General features: G+C 43.0%; 1 protein-coding gene across 1 annotated transcript in view; it reads left to right on the top strand.

Moving 5' to 3' along the window:
• The window catches only part of LOC144518758 (phosphatidylinositol transfer protein beta isoform-like), a 35,447-nt gene that overhangs the window by 6,735 nt on the left and 6,605 nt on the right, over positions 1-22,107 (top strand). The window contains exons 3-10 of the mRNA XM_078251663.1: positions 3,051-3,196; positions 3,440-3,531; positions 4,556-4,563; positions 4,730-4,804; positions 5,620-5,703; positions 10,091-10,168; positions 13,050-13,160; positions 14,880-15,002. Coding sequence (XP_078107789.1) covers positions 3,051-3,196; positions 3,440-3,531; positions 4,556-4,563; positions 4,730-4,804; positions 5,620-5,703; positions 10,091-10,168; positions 13,050-13,160; positions 14,880-15,002 — 717 coding nt within the window. The remainder of the gene's footprint in view (positions 1-3,050; positions 3,197-3,439; positions 3,532-4,555; positions 4,564-4,729; positions 4,805-5,619; positions 5,704-10,090; positions 10,169-13,049; positions 13,161-14,879; positions 15,003-22,107) is intronic.

The following is a 22,107-nucleotide window of genomic DNA, read 5'->3' as shown; positions in this document are numbered from 1 at the left end:
AACCTTATCCCTTATTTGGGCTTAACGTTTTTAATTAGGAACTACAACGAGCCTCTCTAATGTGCCTTTTCTTATAAGTAATTGAGTAATCCTCCCAAAGATTAAAGGCTGTGAATAATGAATGGCGTACTATATTATCATTTCCAGTTTTTGGCTTCTGGTTGCAAGTTAAGGCAACACAGTCTCATCCAAAAAAATCATTTGTAATTCTTCTGAAGAGCACGATTTGTTCCCCGTGTTTATAGAGGTTTCTGTCATGAATCCCAGACTCTCGCCCTGCTGCCTTATATGGCGATTAAACACGCTTGGCAATCAGTGCCACATTTCAAAGCTCGTTCCAAATAATTGAAAAATAAGAGTTCTCTTTAGGGGAGAAACAGCAAAAAGAGCTCTGGTGGTTGAAATATAAGCAAACATTCAGGCTTCTGTTGATCAAACATCATAACACGAGACGCTAGTTAACTTGGCCTGCAGGATGTAGGGTCATTATTTTTTATTTTATCAGTTTATTTGTGTATATGTATATATATATATATATATATATATATATATATATATATATATATATATATATATATACAAATAAACTGATAAATATTTATTTATATATAAATAAAAGAGCTTAAGACGACAGTCGGTGACATTTAAGAACGGCTTGTTTATTGCTCAGGCCATATGGTCAAAATTAAATGATTACTTTATAATGTTATAACTTATAACAATGACCTATTTCAGCAGTCAATTGCTTGTGACAATAACAACCACTAGATAGGAAAAAGTTTTTTTACAATAACTTTGAATGCACCACGAGGCTGGCGAGGCGAGTTTCAAGTAAACGCACCGTCTGTGTTGTTTTTCCGACAACGGCAGCTGCAGACTGTTGGCCGTCCCGCTGTTGGAATCCTCTACAGTGAAATACAGTCACACTTTACACCGTTTAACGTTAGCTGTTAGCATTTTAACCGTGTTCAGTCCAGCTACTAGCTAACGGTAGGCTAACATTACCTGCTGTCAAGTGAAACGTTAAGTAGCGTCACACGCAGCAATGTTTCTGTTCCCTCTAACGTCCATTTCGGAGCATCAGAGAGCAGCGCAGGCATTTAAGTGGCACCGAAATGAGATTCGGTCCGGTAGATACCGGTCGTTAAGGCACCGGTGCCGTATTAGCACCGGGTCTCAGTTCCCAACCCTAGAAATGACACACATGGTAAAATACTATAAAATGCGCTTACAAACTAACAATTGAAGCAGACAAACAGGCAGTCACAGATGCATAAAAACTAACAGCAGCTACATACAGTACATGTATGACGAGGAACGCTACAGCAGAGTTAAGCGTTATACTCGCCGCAGCCGACCTGTCGCACGCAAATGTGATGTCACGGGAGCGCCGTAATTGTTTATACTCGCGCGTGGTGGTCGCGACACTAGTTGCAGTCTTCTCCTGAACAGAGGTGGCGCTAATGAGGAAAGGCTACCGACTTTGCTATTTCTACGGACTAGAAGAAGAAGAAGAAAAAGGTAAACAACGGCAGAACTGGCAGCAGCATTGCCGTCAGTGCTTCGATTTGATTGGATGACCTACTTTCATTCGCCATAAAAGAACTCCTCTTAACCCAGTAAGTTTACAAGAGAGACTTGCAGTCACTTAAAATCCTGGCTCGGCGACTGTAAAACGGCCCTTAGGCAGCCACCTAGATGGTTAAAGGCTGACAATTAAAGCAAACATAAATATATAAAAACCAGCAGCCAAACAAACACAGACAGGGTGCCAGGTTAGCTCACCTGGTAGAGCAGGCGCCCATATATAGAGGTTTACTCCTCGACGCAGCAGCCTTTCCTGCATGTCATTCCCCCTCTCTCTCTCTCCCCTTTCAATTATAAGCTGTCCTATAGAAATAAAGGCCTAAAAATGCTCCAAAAATAATCGTAATAAAAAAATTTAAAAAAAAAACACCGACAGGCAGACTTATGTAACTAAGGATAAGAAGTAAAGACATTTACTAAAATAACAACCAAGAATAAACAAAAGAGGAGCGTAACTTATACTGTGCTGCTCTTCATTGTATTTTAATTAGGAATGGCAGCAGTACCATTGAAAGAAAAAGACCTTAGGTCCCACTCAAGCTTATTTGACTGTTTAGTCCTGCGGTAGTTTTTCTTGGCACGTTACATAAATCTGCAGTCTATTGCCGTGACAGCGGGACAATCATCTTACCAAGTTTACGTTGGCTCATGTGGCTCCATTTACAAACGCTAATCAAGTGATAAATGTGCCGTGTCTCCGTAATCACAACTTAAACATACGACACAGGGCTGTAACCTCACGGTGGTTCCCAACCTGGGCTTTGGGAACCCACGAGAGGCCCCAACATATCTGTAAGGGTCACAAGATATTCAAAAGAAGAAAATGCAACTTATGTTTTTCCGACTTTTCTATATATATATATATATTTTTTTCAATTATACAATGCAGAGAAGAATAAACGACTGACCATCTGACGTCATTGACATGGCCAGTAATTCTGGTTTATGATGCAGCGTGCAGCCTGTAATACACGGCTTCTCAAAGTCCGGACCCAGCCCTCGTGTTATAAGTACAATACATTATAAAGTTTTCTATTTTGAAATACATTTTCTATTGATGAATGCGTTATTAGGGACGTTGAATATACACGAAGGAAAGCTGGAAAAGGCAACCATAACGTCCTTACTTTTACTGCATGAAGCTGGAAAAAAGGTACCGTTGGGTACTCGTCTTGAATGTTTGTTACTTAAAAGCTAAAAGTGAGTTGATTAAATGTTGCTTTTTAATTGCCGATCGTTGCCGGACACCTAACCTTAAAAACAACGTCACATGTGGACCTTTTGAGGGATTCCCTGCTGTAACAAGAAATACTTAAATGTTCCTATTTCAGGAAATATGGTATACCTCATCGAACCTGAAGTGTCAGCAAGTTAGTTTAGACCAGCTTTTAGTTTGTGTGGATGTACTGTAAGTGACTGGTGTATTTGTGTGTTACGGTTGTGGTTTTTTTTTTGTGTTCCAGTATCAAGTGGGGCAGCTGTTCTCGGTGGCTGAAGCAAGTAAAAATGAGACGGGCGGCGGTGAGGGCATCGAGGTACTCAAGAACGAGCCCTACGAAAAGGACGGCGAGAAAGGACAGTACACACACAAAATCTACCACATAAAGAGGTATCTGTCTTTTTTTCCAATCAGATTATGTGATCTCTTAATTGCCTCCTTACATTGTAATACCAGCGTGCTACCAGACAGTGGCAGCGTTGTCTTATCTTTTGTTGTGAAGCATTTCAACTTGTCTGTTTTCCACCTGCACAATCTCTCCTCTAGAACCTCTGATAACTGAGGCAATATGTCCCTGTCCCCCCCCCCTCCTTTTGCATCTACTCGTTCCCACCCTGTCTACCCACTCCACAGTAAAGTCCCAGCATTTGTCAAGATGATGGCCCCTACAGGCTCCCTTGTATTCCATGAAAAAGCCTGGAATGCCTACCCTTACTGCAGAACCAGTGAGTCCCCTCTCCCCATATCACTTAACTTCTGCTTTACCCTTTTGGTACGTGTCCACTGTCAAGCCTCATTTATTGTCTATGTAAGCAGCGGTGCAATGCATTCTGGTAAGGTTGTGGGGGACTTTCAAGAAGCTGGATATGGAGTTTGCCGCTCCTCAGTTGCAAAAAGTTGAATCCAGGCTACTTTGTGCCAATGAGGAGCAGGCAGCTCGACTCGCCGCCTCTCAAAAAAACTCCTGAAAATCTTTTAAAGTGACCGTTGTCTAAAGTGAAGACTTTAAGATTCAGCAGCTGCAGCTTATCGCTCGCATAAAACTGGTTTTGGGAAGACCTTTTGATAGGGCTGGGTACTGAATTCTATACTTTTTAGGCACCTACCGACTTGCCTCTAAAGTATCCAGTATCGAAAAAATCCCTCGTCATCAAATACCCAAGGAGTAAATCTCATCGGAGTCACTGAGCCAATCAGCACGCAGCATGCTTCTACCAAGATCTAATAAGGTCTGTGATTGGCTGTCTAACGTTACACGTCGTAGAGACGCGCAGGAAAAACTCCACGCCACACAGAGACGGACTCACGTAGTAGGAGCTGGAAAATAAATGAAAGTATTTGTGCCGTAATGTTTGTTTGTTTTATAAAATTGATATAAAAAAAGTATCCTTGGGCACCGGTATCACAGCGTTGGTATCGATACCGGTATCGAAAAGTTACCCAGCCCTACATTTCAGTGAACAATTTTTCAGAAAAAAAAAAAAAGAGATTCCAAACGAGCCGCCGTTATGAAATCCGGGAGCAGACAGCCCACAAGTGAAGCGTTGGTCCAATCAGGTGCAGCGGGGCGATCCCTGCTGTCAAGAATGCACCACAGTGGACACGTACCTCTCCGTTGTTAAACACACCCTGGGTTACTTGCATCATGGCCGCGTCTTTTCTGTTGTTGTGAAGTTTGTTTTATTTTATATGTAATGGATTAGTTTTGTCTCCCTCTTTCCTCCTCCCTCATGCCTAACCCTGATCCAGTCGTGACGGTACGTAGCCTTCAATGGCTTTTGTTTTGTTGTATTTCTGATATTCTCAAAAAATGCCTTCAGCTAAGTTTGATTTCTGTTTGAGCTGAATGGAAAAATGTACTCAATGTACTTTCTATACATTTAATTCCGTAATATCCCATCATATGGTGGCTCTTCCCTCTAGAATGAGTATATGAAAGACAATTTCTTCATTAAGATTGAGACGTGGCACAAACCAGACCTTGGAACACAAGAAAATGTGAGTACCTCTACTGCATCGTGTGAACACCAGCGCTGCATCTCATGTTGCTTAAAGTGCTCATATTATGCTCATTTGCAGTTTCATAGTTGTATTTAGAGGTTGTACCAGAATAGGTTTATGTGGTTTAATTTTCAAAAAACACATTTTTTGTTTGTTCCTCTTTTCCCCCTGTGTGTTGAGCTCTCTGTTTTAGCTACAGAGTGAGACCTCTCACTTCTGTTCCATCTTTGATGGGAGTCACACATGCGCAGTAAGTCCCTTTGGGCTGGACTTTGTAAACCTACAACGTGAACAAAAAGATATATAACACAATAAAGGAAAGGGGGGAAAAAGCCAAAAAGCATAATATGAGCACTTTAAATTGCCTTTTGACTCCTCCACTTGCCTCCCTTCCTCGCGTCTTAGTCCCACTGAGGAGGCACGGGAGAGATGCGAGGAAATCACGGGAGGAGAGAGGCAACGAGCAAATGTGTTTTAGAGAGATGAGACGTCTGTTCCTCTGAAGCGTCACATGAATACGTCAGCTGTTTGGACGGAGTTAGCAACTCCTTCAACTGCACGGCTTCCAGGAAGGCTGCTCTCGTGTTTCCTCGCCTATATCGATCCCTCCTCGATTATCCCTCCTCGGTCCTCGGGGCAGAAATAAGAGCTTTGAGACGGCCTTCACCGAGGAGGGACAGAACCACTTCCGGTTCAGCCGAGGACCGAGGAGTCGAGGAGCTATCAGATAAGGGACATGGGATGTACCTCAGGTCTGAGTTTGTGTGCTCTTCTTACAAATGTTTTTTTTTTTTTTCTTCTTTGGCGTTCAGGTGCACAAACTAGACAGCTCCACGTGGGACACTGTAAATGTTGTGCCCATTGACATTGCAGACAGAAGTCAAGTGTCCAACGCTGTAAGTAGAAACTCTTCTGGCCCACTTCCAGTGTGAATATAAAATGATAAAAACTCAGTTTGGCGCTTTCATGTGGACGAGCCTGATCATTACAAGCAATCTGCAAATCCACTTTACATAAGGAATGTTCAAACAGAGGTTATTGATTTATTTTCGATGAGCAGTATTCTTAAGATTTAATTTACTTTTGAGCAGATTAATAAAAATAGGGACACAGAAACCTCTTTAATTTCAGTGTTCAGAAATATTTAGAGGATCAATGCATAGGAAGAATTACTGCCACACAAGTATTTTCACATTTACATTGTATGTATTCAACAGACCAGGTATCAATTTATGTCTTCTATTTTTGTAGTCTATATGTCAGAAAAACGGTACAAAAGCCCGTCGCAAATTCCCAAATCCTAGAGCGACGTCATCCAGTTGCTTAATCTTCAGCAACAACATTTATAAAACCCAAAGAGATTTTATTTATGATTTGAAATAGACAAAAACGGAATCATCAATCAATTAATCATGCAAAAGCACCACTTTTTATTTTGGGTTTACCAGAGATGTGCTCATACGTGTCTTGGAAAGTCATTCAGCATGAAAAAGCACATGAAATGACTAGTCGACGAAGACCAATTAATCTAACCCAGCCTTACAAATCACCACGTTGGAGAAGTTCGAAAAAACAAATGTTTGACATTTTTATTTGTCAGAACTCAACAAGTTAGCATTATTTGAATTGTTGAGTAATATACTGATTGCTTAATTGACTAATTGTTCTACTTAAAGGTGCCGTAGGTAGGATTGGGAAGGTCCAGGACTTAGCCAAAAAATGTGAACATCAACAACTTCTCAGTCCCTCCCCCCCTTTCCACTAAAGCCCAAAACGGTCTCCTAAGCCCCTCCCCCCACAAGGGAGAATGAATGCGTGTGCATGAGCAGTGATTGACACGCAGTTAGACACCCCGCCCTGGCCCTGATTGGTGCATCTGAACAGTTAGACACCCCCCCCTGGCCCTGATTGGTGCATCTGAACAGTTAGACACCCCACCCGGCCTTGATTGGTGCATCTGAACAGGAAGCCGTGGATTTTTGCAAATCCCACTCCAGGCTGTAGGTGGAGCCAGAGGAGACCTTCTTCATGTAGTTCTACTGGAACATAGGGTCAGTTTCAGCAGATATGACAGAAAGGGAGTTTTATAAGTCTTACCTACTGCACCTTTTAATACTTTTCTACGAAAAAGTGATCTTGCTTGGCAATACCCTATCATTTGTATTGAACAGTGCTGGAACACCTCCAGGTACTTGTTGTATCTAGTGGAGCTGTTTTAGTGGATCCAAAGCTGGAAACGTATTTCAGTGAACTGTATTAGCAGAAGATGAAATGCCGTGACACACTTCAGTCTGGCTCACAGTTGATGGCAAGAACTGACGGCAGGAAAACTCATTAGACGGTCGGAGTAGATTGATCGTTTCATTATGTTTTCAATAAATGTGAATTATCTTTAACATTTGGTCTCTATTTGACATAAACATCGCCATCTTGAATTATCTTCAAAGCATTTAAAAACTATACACACCATTTGAGCATCCTTAGATTGCCTCGCTAAGTATGAATTTTTGATACTCGTTGAATCCCTGCAATCTTATTTGAAGACGTTACACATTATTGCTGTTATTTGACATAACATTGCCTCATTTCACCCTGGCTCTAAGTGTGTATGTGAGGCTATTTGGCTGAGGTGTGGGTGGGAGGGTGGGTGTGTGCGGGTGTGTGTTACTGTGTGTGTGTTACTGTGTTTGTGTGTGTGTTTTGAGTAGTTAACGAGGCGGAGGTGTTTGCCTTGCTGGAGTAGTGTGTTGTGTCTGAGGACCCTATCAGCTCTCCGCCTCAGGCATGGCTGCAGGGCCCGGAGCGTACCGCCAGCACAGATGAGTTTGTTAGTGTAATTAAGGCTCACAGTGCTTCGTACGCCGGAACTAGACAAATACACACACGCGGCACAAACGCACTCGCACTCTTAACACACACTGTTTTACTGGTGGAGGAGCTCTTTTTCTTCTACCACGGCACATCGATTCACAGACCTCATTAGTGCAGCACAGTGTATTGTTACAGTGATGGAGCTCTCAGCATTAAAAAAAGGTGTGTGTGTGTGTGTGTGTGGGGCACCCTCCTGTTGGCCGATAGCCCTGAAAAGTAGCTTTTAGCTGCAGGCGCATCATGATTTATTTAAATTGCTGGGCCCTTGAGCTGTTGATAATTTGAAAGCCATTTATTTGTATTACCATTCCTCTGGCCTGTTTTATGAAGTCAACTTCGTCATGTTTGTCACATGCTCGTGCGCTTGGCATATGCGCTCACTATTTTTCTATATGCCTTAAAAATCCTCTTTTGCCATGGGACCAATATCCTCCTGTGCAATGAGGAACAGGTGGTTAGTTCGCCGAAATGGGTTTAGCAGGACATGACTGTGTGTGTGCGCACTTGTGTAAATAAACAATATAGTGAAGGGAGTGTTGTTGCAGTTGTACTTAGTGTGGTTATTATAGTAAACTAAAATGAAAATAAGCATATAAACTAAACAAACTCCATTTCCAGAATCCTTTCAGTTTTTTAGCTATAATATTTAACTACTGAAAAAAGGAGATGGCATGAATTTCCGTCAACTTTCGTGACATTGACCCACAGAAACTGAACAGACTTGACATGCGACGGGGCTGTGTTGTAACTGCTTCACATCGGACACTAAAGTAGCGCAAAGATTAAACCGGAAACTTGTATTCTGTATGTACAAAAACAAACAGAATACATAAAAACGACAACTAGACCTTTCTGCAAAGCTGAAACTGAAACTAGCAAACACAATCTTAAAAAAACAAACTATTGAAATTTATTTTAAAATTATTCAAAATATTAACCTTGGTACTTTGACACACACACACACACACACACACACACACACGTGTGCAGCAACACAAACTCACATCAGCACACATGCAGGTTGATGCTAGCACAATTACCATATATGAAGTGTCACCTGTGTCTCCCTAATTAAACAGATGTTGCTGCTGGCATCGACGCCCCACAGATAGTCTTTTATTTCCGAGCAACTTAAAGGACGATTCCGGCGCAAAATGAACCTAGGGGTTAATAGCACTGAGTCGACCGTTCTCTGGGACATGTTTTCAATGTCCTTTCAAGGCTGAGTTGTGCTCTGGTCTTGCTGCATGGCATTATCTCAGGTGGGGTGGCAGGTTTTTGGGGAATGAGTGCCGTACTCTCTGGCCTTTCAGTGGCAGTGACTGCTGTGCTGCTTAGTTTAGAGCAGTGGTTTCTGAACTTTTTCCCGTCGAGGACCCCTAAAAAAAAAAATAAAGTGTATAAAACCAGTGGTCAAAACTAGGGCAGCAACTAACGAGTATTTTCATTGTCGATTTAATCTTTCGATTATTTACTGGATGGATTAGTAGTTTGGTCTATAAAATGGTGAAAAATGTTGATTCACCAAAGCCCAAGGATGGATGGAATTATAAGCAAAAATAAATCATTCCCCTTTTTGCTTGGGACCCCCTGGAACCCGCTGAAAGGACAATTCCTACCGCAAACCGGTGGTTAGCTGCCGACGCTACCTTTTGGGGCACATGGTAAATCTCCATTTCTATACCACTAACAAGGCTCAAAATATCACCACACTTCCACGGTAGCATAATGAGGGTCCCTACATGTAAACAGAAGCATTGAGAACTTTGTAAGTGTACAGACAGTTTATTAAAAAGATAGATTATAAAGACCGTAGCGTTCATGTTTACATGCGGGCGCCGTCTTGGGAAACAGTCACGACCAGTCAAATCACGAACGACTGGTCATGACTGTATTCCCAAAATGGCGGCCGCCTTTATACGAGAACGCTACTGTCTTTCTAAACTATCTTTTTAATAAACTGTCTGTACACTTACAAAGTTCTCAATGCTTCTGTTTCCATGTAGGGACCCTCATTATGCTACCGTGGAAGTGTGGTGATATTTTGAACCTTGTTAGTGTTGTAGAAATAGAGATTTGTTTTTAGCGTTGTAAGCTAATCAGCGGTTCGCGCTAGCTTCTTTCAAGCTACAAACACATTCGATTAGCATGAAAACATGTCCCAGAGAACGGTCGACTCGGTACACATGTGTTATTAACCCCTAGGTTCATTTTGCGCCGGAATTGTCCTTTAAGAAGGACCCCACTTTGGGAACCTCTGGTTTAGAGCACGGTGAGTGAACAGCAGTGTAGGACTGCTCGAACTTACTGAACGCCGCAACAAAACGTTTTCGTTTGTTGTGTTTAGAAAATGTGAATGTTAATATAATGTGCTCTGTATTTTAATAATTAAATAAATTGCTCTCCCCGTAGGACTACAAGCCAGACGAGGACCCTGCCACGTTCAAATCGGCGAAGACCGGCCGAGGACCCCTCGGGCCCACCTGGAAGGTAACGCTCTTGTGAGCTGTGGAAAATGACATTCACGCACAAACGGCAATTCATCTGACAGAAGAATAAGCAAAGATTCAACCCATGTTTGACCCTGTTTACCAGACTATTTGAAGGGAGGTACATACTGGGTCATTTTCATTCACAAAGACCTGAGCCTGTAGCTGTAGTTTCACATATTTCCGTGCGGAAATTTTCCAAAGCACTAAATAAAGTGAGGTCGCTCATAACAAAAATGGAAAGAAATATTGGAACATCTATAAATCTGTCTAGAGCAGACTGTCCTCCCCACTGAGAGGCATGTGCCAACTCTGAAGAAGCCACAGGGTTTCATGGCCGGGGCGGGAGACAGTACGCACGCAACGAATGTTGGAGAATCCCACAACAAACAAAAACAAAACAAAACACATTTTGGCTACTATTGCCGTAAGGTATGTAGGAGCCCCTCAAACCCAGTGCAAGTAAGTTCAGTGTTCTGAGAAGCAAAGATTGGGCTTTTTGTGGGGTGTTTATGATGGTAAGAAGGTAAAATGAATGCAGCAACAGAAAATCTGCTACAGTCTGCAAGAGAACTGCTGCTTGGGAGAAGATTTATTTTCCAGCAACCACAACTCGGAAAATGCCTAAAAACAACAATGTTCATGTCACATGAGTTACAGAGCCAGAGTCCAGACCTCAATCCAATCAAGAGTTTGTGGCTGGACTTTTAAAATAAAAAAATAAAAAAAGGCTTGCAGCTCAGGCTAGAAACCTGTACGTTTATCTATCCTGCTTCCGTTACAATTTTGCGGGGACCAATCACAAACTGGCTTATCCGCCTGCCGGCGCTATTGGCTGGTTTAACACGATGACGATAGAGAAGCGACCAAGCAGCTTCTTGTTTACGTTCAACAAGCCGGCCACCGAAGCGCAGCGACCCGTTGATGCCGCTGTCGCTGCTACGTCACCCCGATCGTTGGTCTGATTGGTTGAAGGACTATCCAATTGCGTACCGAGTCATTTGAACTATGCCCGTTGATCCCGCCTCTTGTGCAGTAGAAAATACAGAGCAGACTCCCCAGACTAATGCTCAGTCTTAAAAGATTGAGCTTTGGCTGGTGATAGCCAGACTACTTTTCACTCACAGTCCCTCTGCAACTTGACAGAGCGTGAGCTGAAGAATTGGGTTCCACAAAGTGTCCAGATGTGCAAAACGGATGCAGACCTATTTACCCTCGTAACAAAGATGTCACTGCTGAATTTGACGTGAACTGGGCAAATGCGTAACACAATCAGATGTTTTGTGTTTTTAGTCCTTTTCCACAGCAGCACCATCGCCTGTAATAATCCGAGAGTACACAGCTGGAGGAAGGCAGAAGTGTAAGGCTGCAGTTTGATGAAGACAAATCACCTCTTTCCCAGCCCTAATTGGATGTAATAGAAATTTCCAGTCACCAGGTCAGATAAAGGTTCTGCTCTGAGCTCCGTCTGCCAGACTTTGTGTGTGACAGAAGATGAAGAGACCGTGTACAGACGTTGATTCCAGATTTGACAAGCAGCCGCTCTGTATAAAGACTGATGTGCTTTTGATATAGAGTAGTAAGTCAACAAGACGTGGCTCATCCAAGCAGAGAAACTTTGTCAGGAATTTGGTTGCTCTCCCCCCCCTCTAAACCCCGCTGTACCGCGCAGCCTCGCAAGCGGGTCCTGCTCACCGTTAGAGCACTGAGAATTTGTACTCTGCAGTTCACCATGGGAAACTTTCCTCCGCTTCAAGAAATTCCACAGAACAAAGGCCGCCAAACAGCTTTTAAAAAGTATGAATAAAGAAGCACAACTTTTTATTCTGTGTTTTTAATTAGATCACTTTCCCGTCCGCTGTGGACATGGAAAAAGGCTGTTTTTGAAAAGGTGAAAAAAAAGAAAAAAAGTAGTTATGTGACAACAGAGGCACAATTTCTGCCAGCTTCTCCGAGCAATACAACTCTTGTCTATCTCCGCATGCACACATGCTTGCATATCGGTACCCTTTGTGTTTTCTGAAAACTTCTGCTCCTTTGAGTGGGGCACAGAGAGGGAGAGAAGAAATGTCACCGTAAGTGTTTTGATGTAGAATCCGTTTCATGTGAAGTTCTCCTTTTAGCGACGACAACTTTTCTAAACCCACTGCAAATTTAGAAATGTTTCTCATTTCCCCCCTGCCGCTCCCCTTCCGTGATCGTCGCATCAAACGGCAGTGGGATGAGGGTGATCGAGGCGGGTCTGTGGCATTTTCTCTCGCAGTGCCGAGCCAGAATGAAGTGATTAATTAAACAGGTGTTCTCGAAAGGGAGAGTGTGTGTGTGTGTTCTGGGGGCGAGGAGGTCCTGGGTGTTAATAATGTAACCAGCTTTGCACCGCGACGCCCTTATCGCTGCGCGAGCGCCGTTTTATCTGCCTTCCGTGGCCACAAAGGCATGCCTGTCGGGAACGGTGTCGCTGTCAGGGCGGAGGCAGAGAAATGGTCCCTTCATCTGGAGTTTATCCACTTTGCTCTGCCCCAAACCCCCCCCTCTTCCCCCGAGTCTCTTCTTCAGAGGGAGACAGAGTGCAAGCAGCGGGTGGATTTAGAAAGTGTGTTGTAGATTAGGGCACTTTTATCTCTGCACAGCACGTCTTCATATTGATAATTATTTCAGCAAGCTCCATACCCAAAGCATTATGTATTAATGATTTTTTTTTCTTTAGCTTTGAATGCAGCCAAGATGAGTCTAAAATAATTCTTCTGCTGTTTTCACGGTTGTTCTCTTGTTGGAAAGTTTCTGTCAAGTTTTGACTGTGTTATTTATTCTGATACTGCGCTTTTTAAAAAGTGATGGTTCGTGAGTCTATCGTTCTTTTTGCATGTTCTCCTCCGAAACAGAAAGAGCTGGTTAGTAACACTGACTGCCCGCGGATGTGTGCCTACAAACTGGTCACAGTCAAGTTCAAGTGGTGGGGCCTGCAGACCAAAGTGGAGAGCTTCATCCATGAGGTTAGAGTCACACCTTCACACAGTCGGTTACCTCGGCGCTGCATTCAGGCTCTGAGAGTTCCAGTTGGCAGAAGAAATCCTTTGTCTCCTTGACTGTCTGATTAGTCACTTTTATTGTTATTATACTTCACATGATTTAACTTCACTACCAAGACTTAAAACTTAGGATAATATCAAACACATTTGATTTTGTCGCAACGTCCAGACGGGAAAAAGACTGACTGACTGGGTCTGAGTTTTATGACCTCACACCAAACGATGGAGACGACGGGAGCGCCCCGACTCTAGCAAGACCCTCAGGATTTCATTACGATATAGGAAAGTAGTCTGAGACAGTGGAATCGCTTGAAAAGTTGTTTGGTGTAAGGTCAACATTAGTCCATAACAATTCTTCAAAGTACATAATAATACAGTATCACTTTGACAATTGCATCAAGCCGTGACTCAAAGAAACTTTCCTTGCATCTGTCGTTCCCCTTTTTTCATTTCACCTAAATCAACTATAAACATCTGAACAAAAGGTGTCGCATACTCATTTATTCATGAGAATCTACCACACGACACGGTCTCCTCAGTAGTTCAGTTAAATGGCAATTTAGCAAGGTGATTAAAGCAGCTCTGGTCTCCATGGGCTAATGCACCTGACCCTTTTTGACCACAATCCCTTACATTTTTCTGATTCAATTTTACAGAAAAAGTTAGCCTCTCCATCTGTCTATAAATTACAGGAACGTCTGTCGGTGTGTCTGTTATGCGCATATCTCTCGAACCGTTAGTCCGATGGATTTCAAACTTGACAGGTGTCTTGCTGCGGGCACGAGTAAGTGACGTTGTTTGGATTAGAAATGCAAAAGATATCGTTAAATATATATCGGTAAAGAAGCACACATTGGCGTTTGCCGCTCTAGCCGCTGGCCACCCCCCCCTCTCACACTGCACACTGACTGAGCACAGCGCAGGACCAGAGACAGAGAGGGTCGAAGAGAGCAGCAGAGCTTTGGCAGCTAAAATGTGAAATGCACCTCAGACCCACAAAAATGTGCAAAGTAGCACTACTTTGGACTGTCTTTGACTTTGAATAAACAGACGACAATTCCCAAATTTAAGGGCGTTTCAGAATCCCACACATGCAAAGCACAACCAGCTACAGACAACCAGCTACAGACAGAGCGTGATGCCACTTATAGGCAGGTTACCAGACACACATGAGTCACATCGTTGCAAATATCACATGATGATGCATCATTCCAAAAAAATGGTTTGTCTTCCGTATCATCACGTTATTCAACAGGCTATCTATTAGGCTACAGGAACTTCTATATGTCAGTTTGTTATTAGCATATTTCTCGAACCGTTCCAACTTGACCGGTTTCTTGCTAGGAGTGTGTGCAGTGCCAAGTTTGACGTTGTTTGGATAAGAAATGAGAAATCTGATTTGAAAGAACCATAAATAGCTTCTTGGCACTCTAATTACCCTCCCCCCTCCTAAATCAGTAGCTACCTACTCCAGCACTAAAAAAAAACACACACAAAAACAGATTTTGCATGGGCACTGCACTAGTGCACACCAATTCCTAGTCGGGGCTTTCTTCCCCTCCCAATAAGTTGCGTACATTTTTTCATATTGTGAATATAGCACGGTACATCTTTTACGATATTATAATATACATTTGAAACGTGTCACCCAACCCTAACCGAGCCTCCCACTGTCTCCCTCAGCAAGAGAAGAGGATCTTCAATAACTTCCACCGCCAGCTCTTCTGCTGGATTGATAGGTGGGTGGAGCTGAGCATGGATGACATCCGACGCATGGAGGCAGAGACACAGAGGGAGCTGGACGAGGTGAGGGCAGAATCCAAGTCATGTCCACTTTATTGTCAATTCTGCAATATGTGCCAGGCATCAGGACACGTACAACAAGTATAATATAAAAGATAAGTAATGTGTACAATACAGTAATAGCGTATATATTAATATAATAGTGCAAATGTAAGGCAAAGCCAAATAGTATAGAATACTAAAGATATTGAAACTGTGCAATATAAAAGTAAACCTTGGGCATCTGATGTACATAGATACATGGTCCGTATCGTTCAAAAATATTTGGTACCGATACCAACACCGTGACTTCGATACCGGTTCCTAAACGATTGCCGATACCAATTTCATAAAACAAAAAGAAATTACAACATTACACATTACAGCACGAATTTCATTTCTTTTCCAGCTCCTACTACGTGAGTCCGTCTCTGTGTGACGTGGAGTTTTTCCTGCGTGTCTCTACGACGCGTAACGTTAGACAGCCAATCACAGACATTATTAGATCTCGGTAGTAGTCATACTTGGTAGTACACTGACTCAGGTATTGAAATTTGGTATTAAATGACGAGGCATTTTTCGATACTCAACACTTTAGAGGCAAGTCGGTCGGTTCCTTAAAAAGTATTGACTTCGGTATCCAGCCGAAGAGTGTACAGTCTCTGCCGCTGCTATTCTAATAACTTGCTAAGCTTGAAATGAACCAGCACCCATCCAGTTTTCATCCTGCTGGAGCTGTAATATTCCAATCATTAGACATTAGATACGTTGAATAGACAATGCTAGTGTGATGAAACAGGAAGCCTGCTGGAAAACATTACGTGGCTTAATGAAATATTGAGTGCTCACTAACGATTATTTTCATTGTCAATTAATCTGTTGATTATTTTCTGGATGAATGGATGAGTTGTTTGGTCTCTAAAATGTCAGAAAATGGTGAAAAATGTGGATCAGTGTTTCCCAAAAAGCCCAAAACGACGTCCTCGGATGTCTCGTTGTGTCCACAACTCAAAGATCTTCAGTTTACTGTCCCAGAGGAGAGAAGACACTAGAACATATTCACATTTAACACGCTGACATCCAATAAGTTTTATTATTTTCATAAAGAATTACTTCAACTGATTAATCGATTATCAAAATAGTAAAATACTTGACAACCATAGACTGTAAATATTAATGGACAGAGCATGTGTGACGTCACCCGTTGGTTTGTGGAGATCTGCTATGAGTCGTCCAGTTTGCCGTTACGGGCGCAGCCGTCCTGGTTGAGGATGTGACGATTTTAGAAGAGAGGGAGGGGCCATGTTAGGTTACACACTTTCACTGGCAATCACGTCATAGCCACGCCCTAAAACACCCCCTGCTTTATCTCCGATTTTACCTTGTCATAGCTGAATAATGACAGTTTAGTGGGTAACTAGGACATACATAGAACCTCAAAATCCCATTGACACCTCTTTCCTCTGCAAATCTCATTATTTGAAACTGCCTGTGAAAACGGGCGAATCTCAACGAGCTCCCCCTCATTTGGCTCTAGTCTCTACCTTTATCACGCCCAAACATTTACACAGGCTACACCACTGATCTGAGGTCAGCTTAGTCTTCTGAATAGGTCGCGCAGATCTCAGAAATTGTATACATTGTTCATCTGCTATTTTACCACTAAATTCACTTCTGAGACTTTTTTTTAATGCGAGAAATCAACTATGTAGAGGTCAAATATGGGCCGTTTTACGAAAATTGATGGCTAATTGCAAATTTTGTCCGACTGTGTCGGAGTTCAGCGGCCGGTGCTGCCTGTGTTGCTGCCTCGCCGCCCGGCCTGCCTTCCTTCACAGACCCCGGCCTGCTGGGAGGTAGATGGAGCTCCGTCACGGCTGGCAGCCCACGGCACTCCATACCCGCGCAAAGTCAGCGTTTCTGGGTTAATGGACTACCAAACGCCGTTGCCCTGACAGAGCTCCAGGGCCTGCAGCTCCCCTCTTCCTGCTAAATGGCCGGGGTGTGTGTGTGTGAGTGAGAGCGCGGTCAGCGAGCTTGTTACGCCAGTAATCTCTTACCACAGGTTCCAGTTAATCTTATAATGTGCGTAATTATAATGTGTTGAGTTGTTTAAACAAACGATCGTGGGAAATAAACGCCTCTTGTCCGCAAGTCTCATTGATAGAGCCTGCGGCTGGATGGAGCTCTATCAATGAGAGTTAGCTAGCCTCCTCTTAGAATTCCTCTGAAATTCACAAAAATGCATTAAATTGAAATCGGACACCATTGTTAGCTTTATAAGACCTTGGGGTAGATGTTATATAAGTGGCGTGACGAAATTCAAACTGTAAATATAGCTACACTAGTTATGCCGGCAGCTGGCAGCCAGCCAGCTCCGTGGAGCTCCACGGAGCCCTGAGTATTCCAGTAGTCCAGTATAGAGGGAAACGGTGACTTTCACTGGGTATGGAGGTTGCCGCTTTCTCGTCAGACTGTGTGGAGCTCCTAGCTAAAGTCCGACACGTCTTACCAAATTTGCAATTAGCCATAAGTGAATTTAATAACGAAATAGCCCGACAAACAATGTATAACTTAGCAGTGTCTGAAATATGAGACCTGCTGTCTCGTCTCCAATGTGTTTCTATGTGGTTCACTCAAACCAATCAGCGCGCAGCTCATCTAAATATTCATGAGCAGACCATATTTGGAAGAAAAGCTCTTGTTCCAAATAGAGCCATATTAGGGGCTTTCCGACCGGAGGGGTTTCTGCAGTTCTTAGAACTAAACGTTCCTAGAACACTTTTTTTCGTCGTGTTCTGACAGGAAAGACTTGGGGATTTTTAAGCTCCTCTGGCCGCTGTAGCGTGCTGTTTTAGCTCCTACTCCAGAGCAGGGTCTTTTCTCTTTTCCTAGGTGTACTTGATTGGTCGAACTTATAAGTCCCGCCCACTGCCAACTCGGAACTTGCAGAGCAACAACCAACAACGGGACATTTTTAACAATTTTTATTTTTCTTATTCATCACTAAATTCACTTCTGACAACGTTTTAGGCGAGAAATTAACTGTTTAGATTTCTAATATAGGCAGTCTTGTGAAAATTGATGCCAAATTGACAATTTGCTTCAAAGTTTTCGGAGTTGAGAAGCTCCATGAAGTGAGGCGACAGCCAGCAGGCGTCTGCCCCGGCCGCTAGCCCGTCGCTGGGCCAGTCATGATGCTCAGAGACCCCGCTGTGAGCTGGAGGTCTCTCAGACCGCTCTCGTTAATAAGAGGCTTTTATTTCGCCGTTGACGGTTCGTTTGTTTAAATATCACAACACATGTCCATCATAAGATTAACGGGAACCTGTGGTTAACTGTCTTTTAGGAGTTAAACTCCACAAGCGTGTCCTGTAGCTCGCCGGCCGTCTCTCTCACACACACACACACACACACTCACACACAGTCACACACAGACACACACACACACACACACACACACACGTCCACAGCGCAGCAGGCAGAGGCGGGGTCTTTTCCGAGTATAATAAAGCCCCGTCTGTGTTGAGCAAAACATTACGTGAATTACTACGAGAATGGACGGAATGCTGCTTTGTTGTTGTATGTGGCGCTAAGGTCTAGTGACGATGCTATAAAGACCGTTGCCGTGCTTGCGTCACTCCTTTACCCCTCCTACCAGTCCCTATGGCCACTTGGCCAGTGGGAATGCAAACGGAAAAAAAGATTTGTGGAAGAGTAGTTCTTAGAACTGCTTAGAAGTGTACTTTTCCTCTAAAAAGTACAAGTACTATCCGGTCGGAAAGCACCTATTCACGGGGTAGTTAAGGGCCTAATAAAATAGCATTCGGGCAATTTTCAGCCCAACCAATGTTACATACCCTATTAGGAGCCCTTAAGGAACAGTGTAAAATACCCTATATCATCATTCAATCACCCCTTTAAAACTAGCTATTGAGACCATAAACTCATTATGAAAATGTTTACTGAGGTAATAAATCAAGTGAGAAGTGGGTCACTTTCTCATAGACTTCTAGAGAAACCGACCTCCTTTTGCAACCGCACATGTCGCCCCCTGCTGGAATTCAGATAGAATGCAGGTTTAAGGAGTCTCCCCCTGCTGGAATTCAGATAGAATGCAGGTTTAAGGCACTTCTGCATTTGCGGCACTTCACCGAACCAGATGCTTTGTCCATTAATATTATACAGTCTATGTTGACAACCAATCGATTGGTCTTTGCAGCTTTACTCAGAATATGTAAGTGCAAGAGAAGGATATTATTTTCTCGATTTTCTGATAAACACCACTCTATCATTGGCTTCCCAAAGAGTAACGTCACTGTTGCCATTTTGCAGTACAAATATACCTTCCTTGGCCCCGTTTTGTATTTCAGAATACATCTTGGGAAGCGTAATTAAAGCGCCCATATTATGCTCATTTTCAGGTTCATAATTGTATTTTGAGGTTGTACCAGAATAGGTTTACATGGTTTAATTTTCAAAAAACACTTGTACTGCACAGCTCTCTCTCACTGCTGCAGATCCTCTTTTCAGCTGGTCTCTGTTTTAGCTACAGAGTGAGACCTCTTTTCTTCTTCTTCTTCTTCTGTACTATCTTTGATTGCACTTGCACATGCTCAGTAGCTCAGATGTAGATCCTGTCAGCTAGCTAGCTCCATAGACAGTAAAAGAAAGGCTGTTTCTCCAACTTCAGTCAGTTACAAGGCAGGATTAGCTGGGAGACTTCTTCTAAATGAGGGCGCACATGGAAGTAGTTCTTTTGTATATTATGGTGAACTTGTGTGTGTTGTAGCAGTGCTTTGCTATTGAGAATGAGGTAGCATGCTAGCGTTAGCATTAGCGTTAGCATGCTAACGCCAATGCTACGAGCTAACAGTTGTGGTTAGCCAGCTCGTTTCGGCTTGTGACATCACAAGCCATGCCGATTTTGAACAGCTCACCCGGAGACTGAAGGCAGGACACATTCAGAAACCGTATCTCACTCAGAACAGCATGGATGTTTTTTTTTTTCAAAGTTTGTATGCGTGTGGAAGCACCAGAGACACAAAAGAACACCCCAAATCCCAGAAAATGTGTTTTTTTTCATAATATGGGCACTTTAACAACTGAAAGAAACAAACCTTTCCATGGTTACCTAGTCCTAGCAACCTCCCACAGGCGCCCTAATCCCCATCTCTGTGATTCACTGTATGTTATTTTGTCTACGTAGATGTGTGAGAAGGGCTCTGTGCGAGGCACAAAGGCTGCAGATGAGTAGCCAGGCCAGCTGTGTAGGTCTGAGTGTGTAAGTTCTCGCTGGTAGATGCCAGTCTTTTAGATGCTTTCTCTGCTCCCTGTTGGGGTTTCTGTGGTGCTGCGTACTTAGGCTATGTTCAGACTTTGGTGGGGTTTTTTTTAAACTTCCCTCGACTGTTCTACATTATAAAACTATGGAGTGAACCATGTTGTTTTTTTTAAACGCTGCCACAGACTTTGCTTTTGCAGCTCAGAGCGCCTTTTGGAAGTTAATAAATAAAGTTTACATTTTCTGGAAGAAAAAAAAAAAAACGCCCTACGTCAAGCACTTTTTAGACAGCCGATCAATGACAAGCGGAGTAGCGAGACCTGTCGTTTCCATAGCAACAAGAAAAAATGGAGTCTGAGCGCAGGGAGTTATATGATATGACCGGGTGCTCCCTGTACAGGGAACTCGCTTTGTTTTATCTAACGTTAGCACCGCTCTCTCTCTCTTTTCTTTCTCTGCTCGCGCCACCACTTTGTTTTATCTAACGTTAGCACCGCACCACATAGCACTCTAGGATACTGTAGCAGTAGCTGTTGTTATAGCAACAAAAGATGCTCTCAGCTGCTTTTTAGAACTGAAACGCTGCCAGCTTCTTCTTCTTTTTTTTTTTTTTTTACTACAAAAGCGCCCTAGTCAACTTTTTCTTGTCAAAAAATGAGGCCAAGTGTGAACATGGCCTTATGCTGCTTCCACTCTACTCTTCGGTGATGTGAGAGGGCTTTTAGTCCACTATGTCTATACGTGCACGTGTGTGTTTATGCTTTCACTTTCAACTCCATAGCTCACTCTGAATTAGTCAGTCAATAACACCAGATCTCAGAGAACCATGACGTATGTGCTCGGTCGCCGACCCTGTGAAAATCTCCTACCACTGTTTTTATGAGTGCCTGTTGCGTATGTGTACACACTTGTGTATGCAAGAGCGTTGACATCTGGGAACACTTTTCTCAGAATCACACATGCTATTTCTTTAACCTTCTGAGGTCGATGAAAGCATGGTGCGTCCATAGAAATTTAAAAGGTGCCCTGCCACACGTATTTCATGACTCTGTGGTAATATCTGAAGTTCTACTATGGACTCTGTAACATTTTTTTGTGGAAAAAATGCCTTGGTTACCTTGTTTCAAGCCATTCTAGCGTGGTATAGAAAGCCTGCAGGAAGACTCAGCTCGATTTGTGCCAGTTCTCATTAATATTCAACGAGCTAAGCTGCTTGACTCTGATTGGCTAACAGCTAGCGTAGACTAGCTGTTACAACAGCTGTACAACAGCGCAGAAATGTGGTATAGATATTATCGGAGATCAGCAGAATCTCTGCTTTTGAGTCCTTTTTATCGCGAGATCATACGTCACTCACACGGCGAATTAGGAGACGGGGAAGATAGCTTGTTACACTCGTCACACTCATCTGCCTATCTGTGTATAAGTGGTGGACTTGCGTGTCCGTTTTCTGAATCTAAGACTTTGGTAAACTCATTTCAAGCAACGAAACAATTCCTCCACAGGAGTAAAGGTTTGTTTTTACAAGAGATTTGAATAATTTTCAAAAGCACACTTCAAGTTCTTTCAGCTTTAGGGCCAAATTATCTCTTTACACATTGCTCTAGGGCCAATTGGGTCCAGAAAAGCGGAGTTTGTTCTGAACATTTTGATATCAAATGCATCGGGATCTGTTGTATGCAAATACCCCTTAAAATGTAAATTTCAAAAAAGATACGTAAAAATCGAGAAAATGCCCTTAGAGGCCGGAAGTTAAAAACATACACAGAAGGCCTGCTCACGACCGGACCGGTACCTGCAAACTAGAGCTTCCCCACAGAGGAGTACAAGGCAGAAGAGAAGAGT

Source organism: Sander vitreus, chromosome 5, assembly GCF_031162955.1.
Source record: "Sander vitreus isolate 19-12246 chromosome 5, sanVit1, whole genome shotgun sequence".
In the NCBI taxonomy this organism is placed as follows: Eukaryota; Metazoa; Chordata; class Actinopteri; order Perciformes; family Percidae; genus Sander; species Sander vitreus.
Note: the sequence above shows the minus strand (reverse complement) of the source record. Positions and strands in the feature narration are given on the sequence as shown.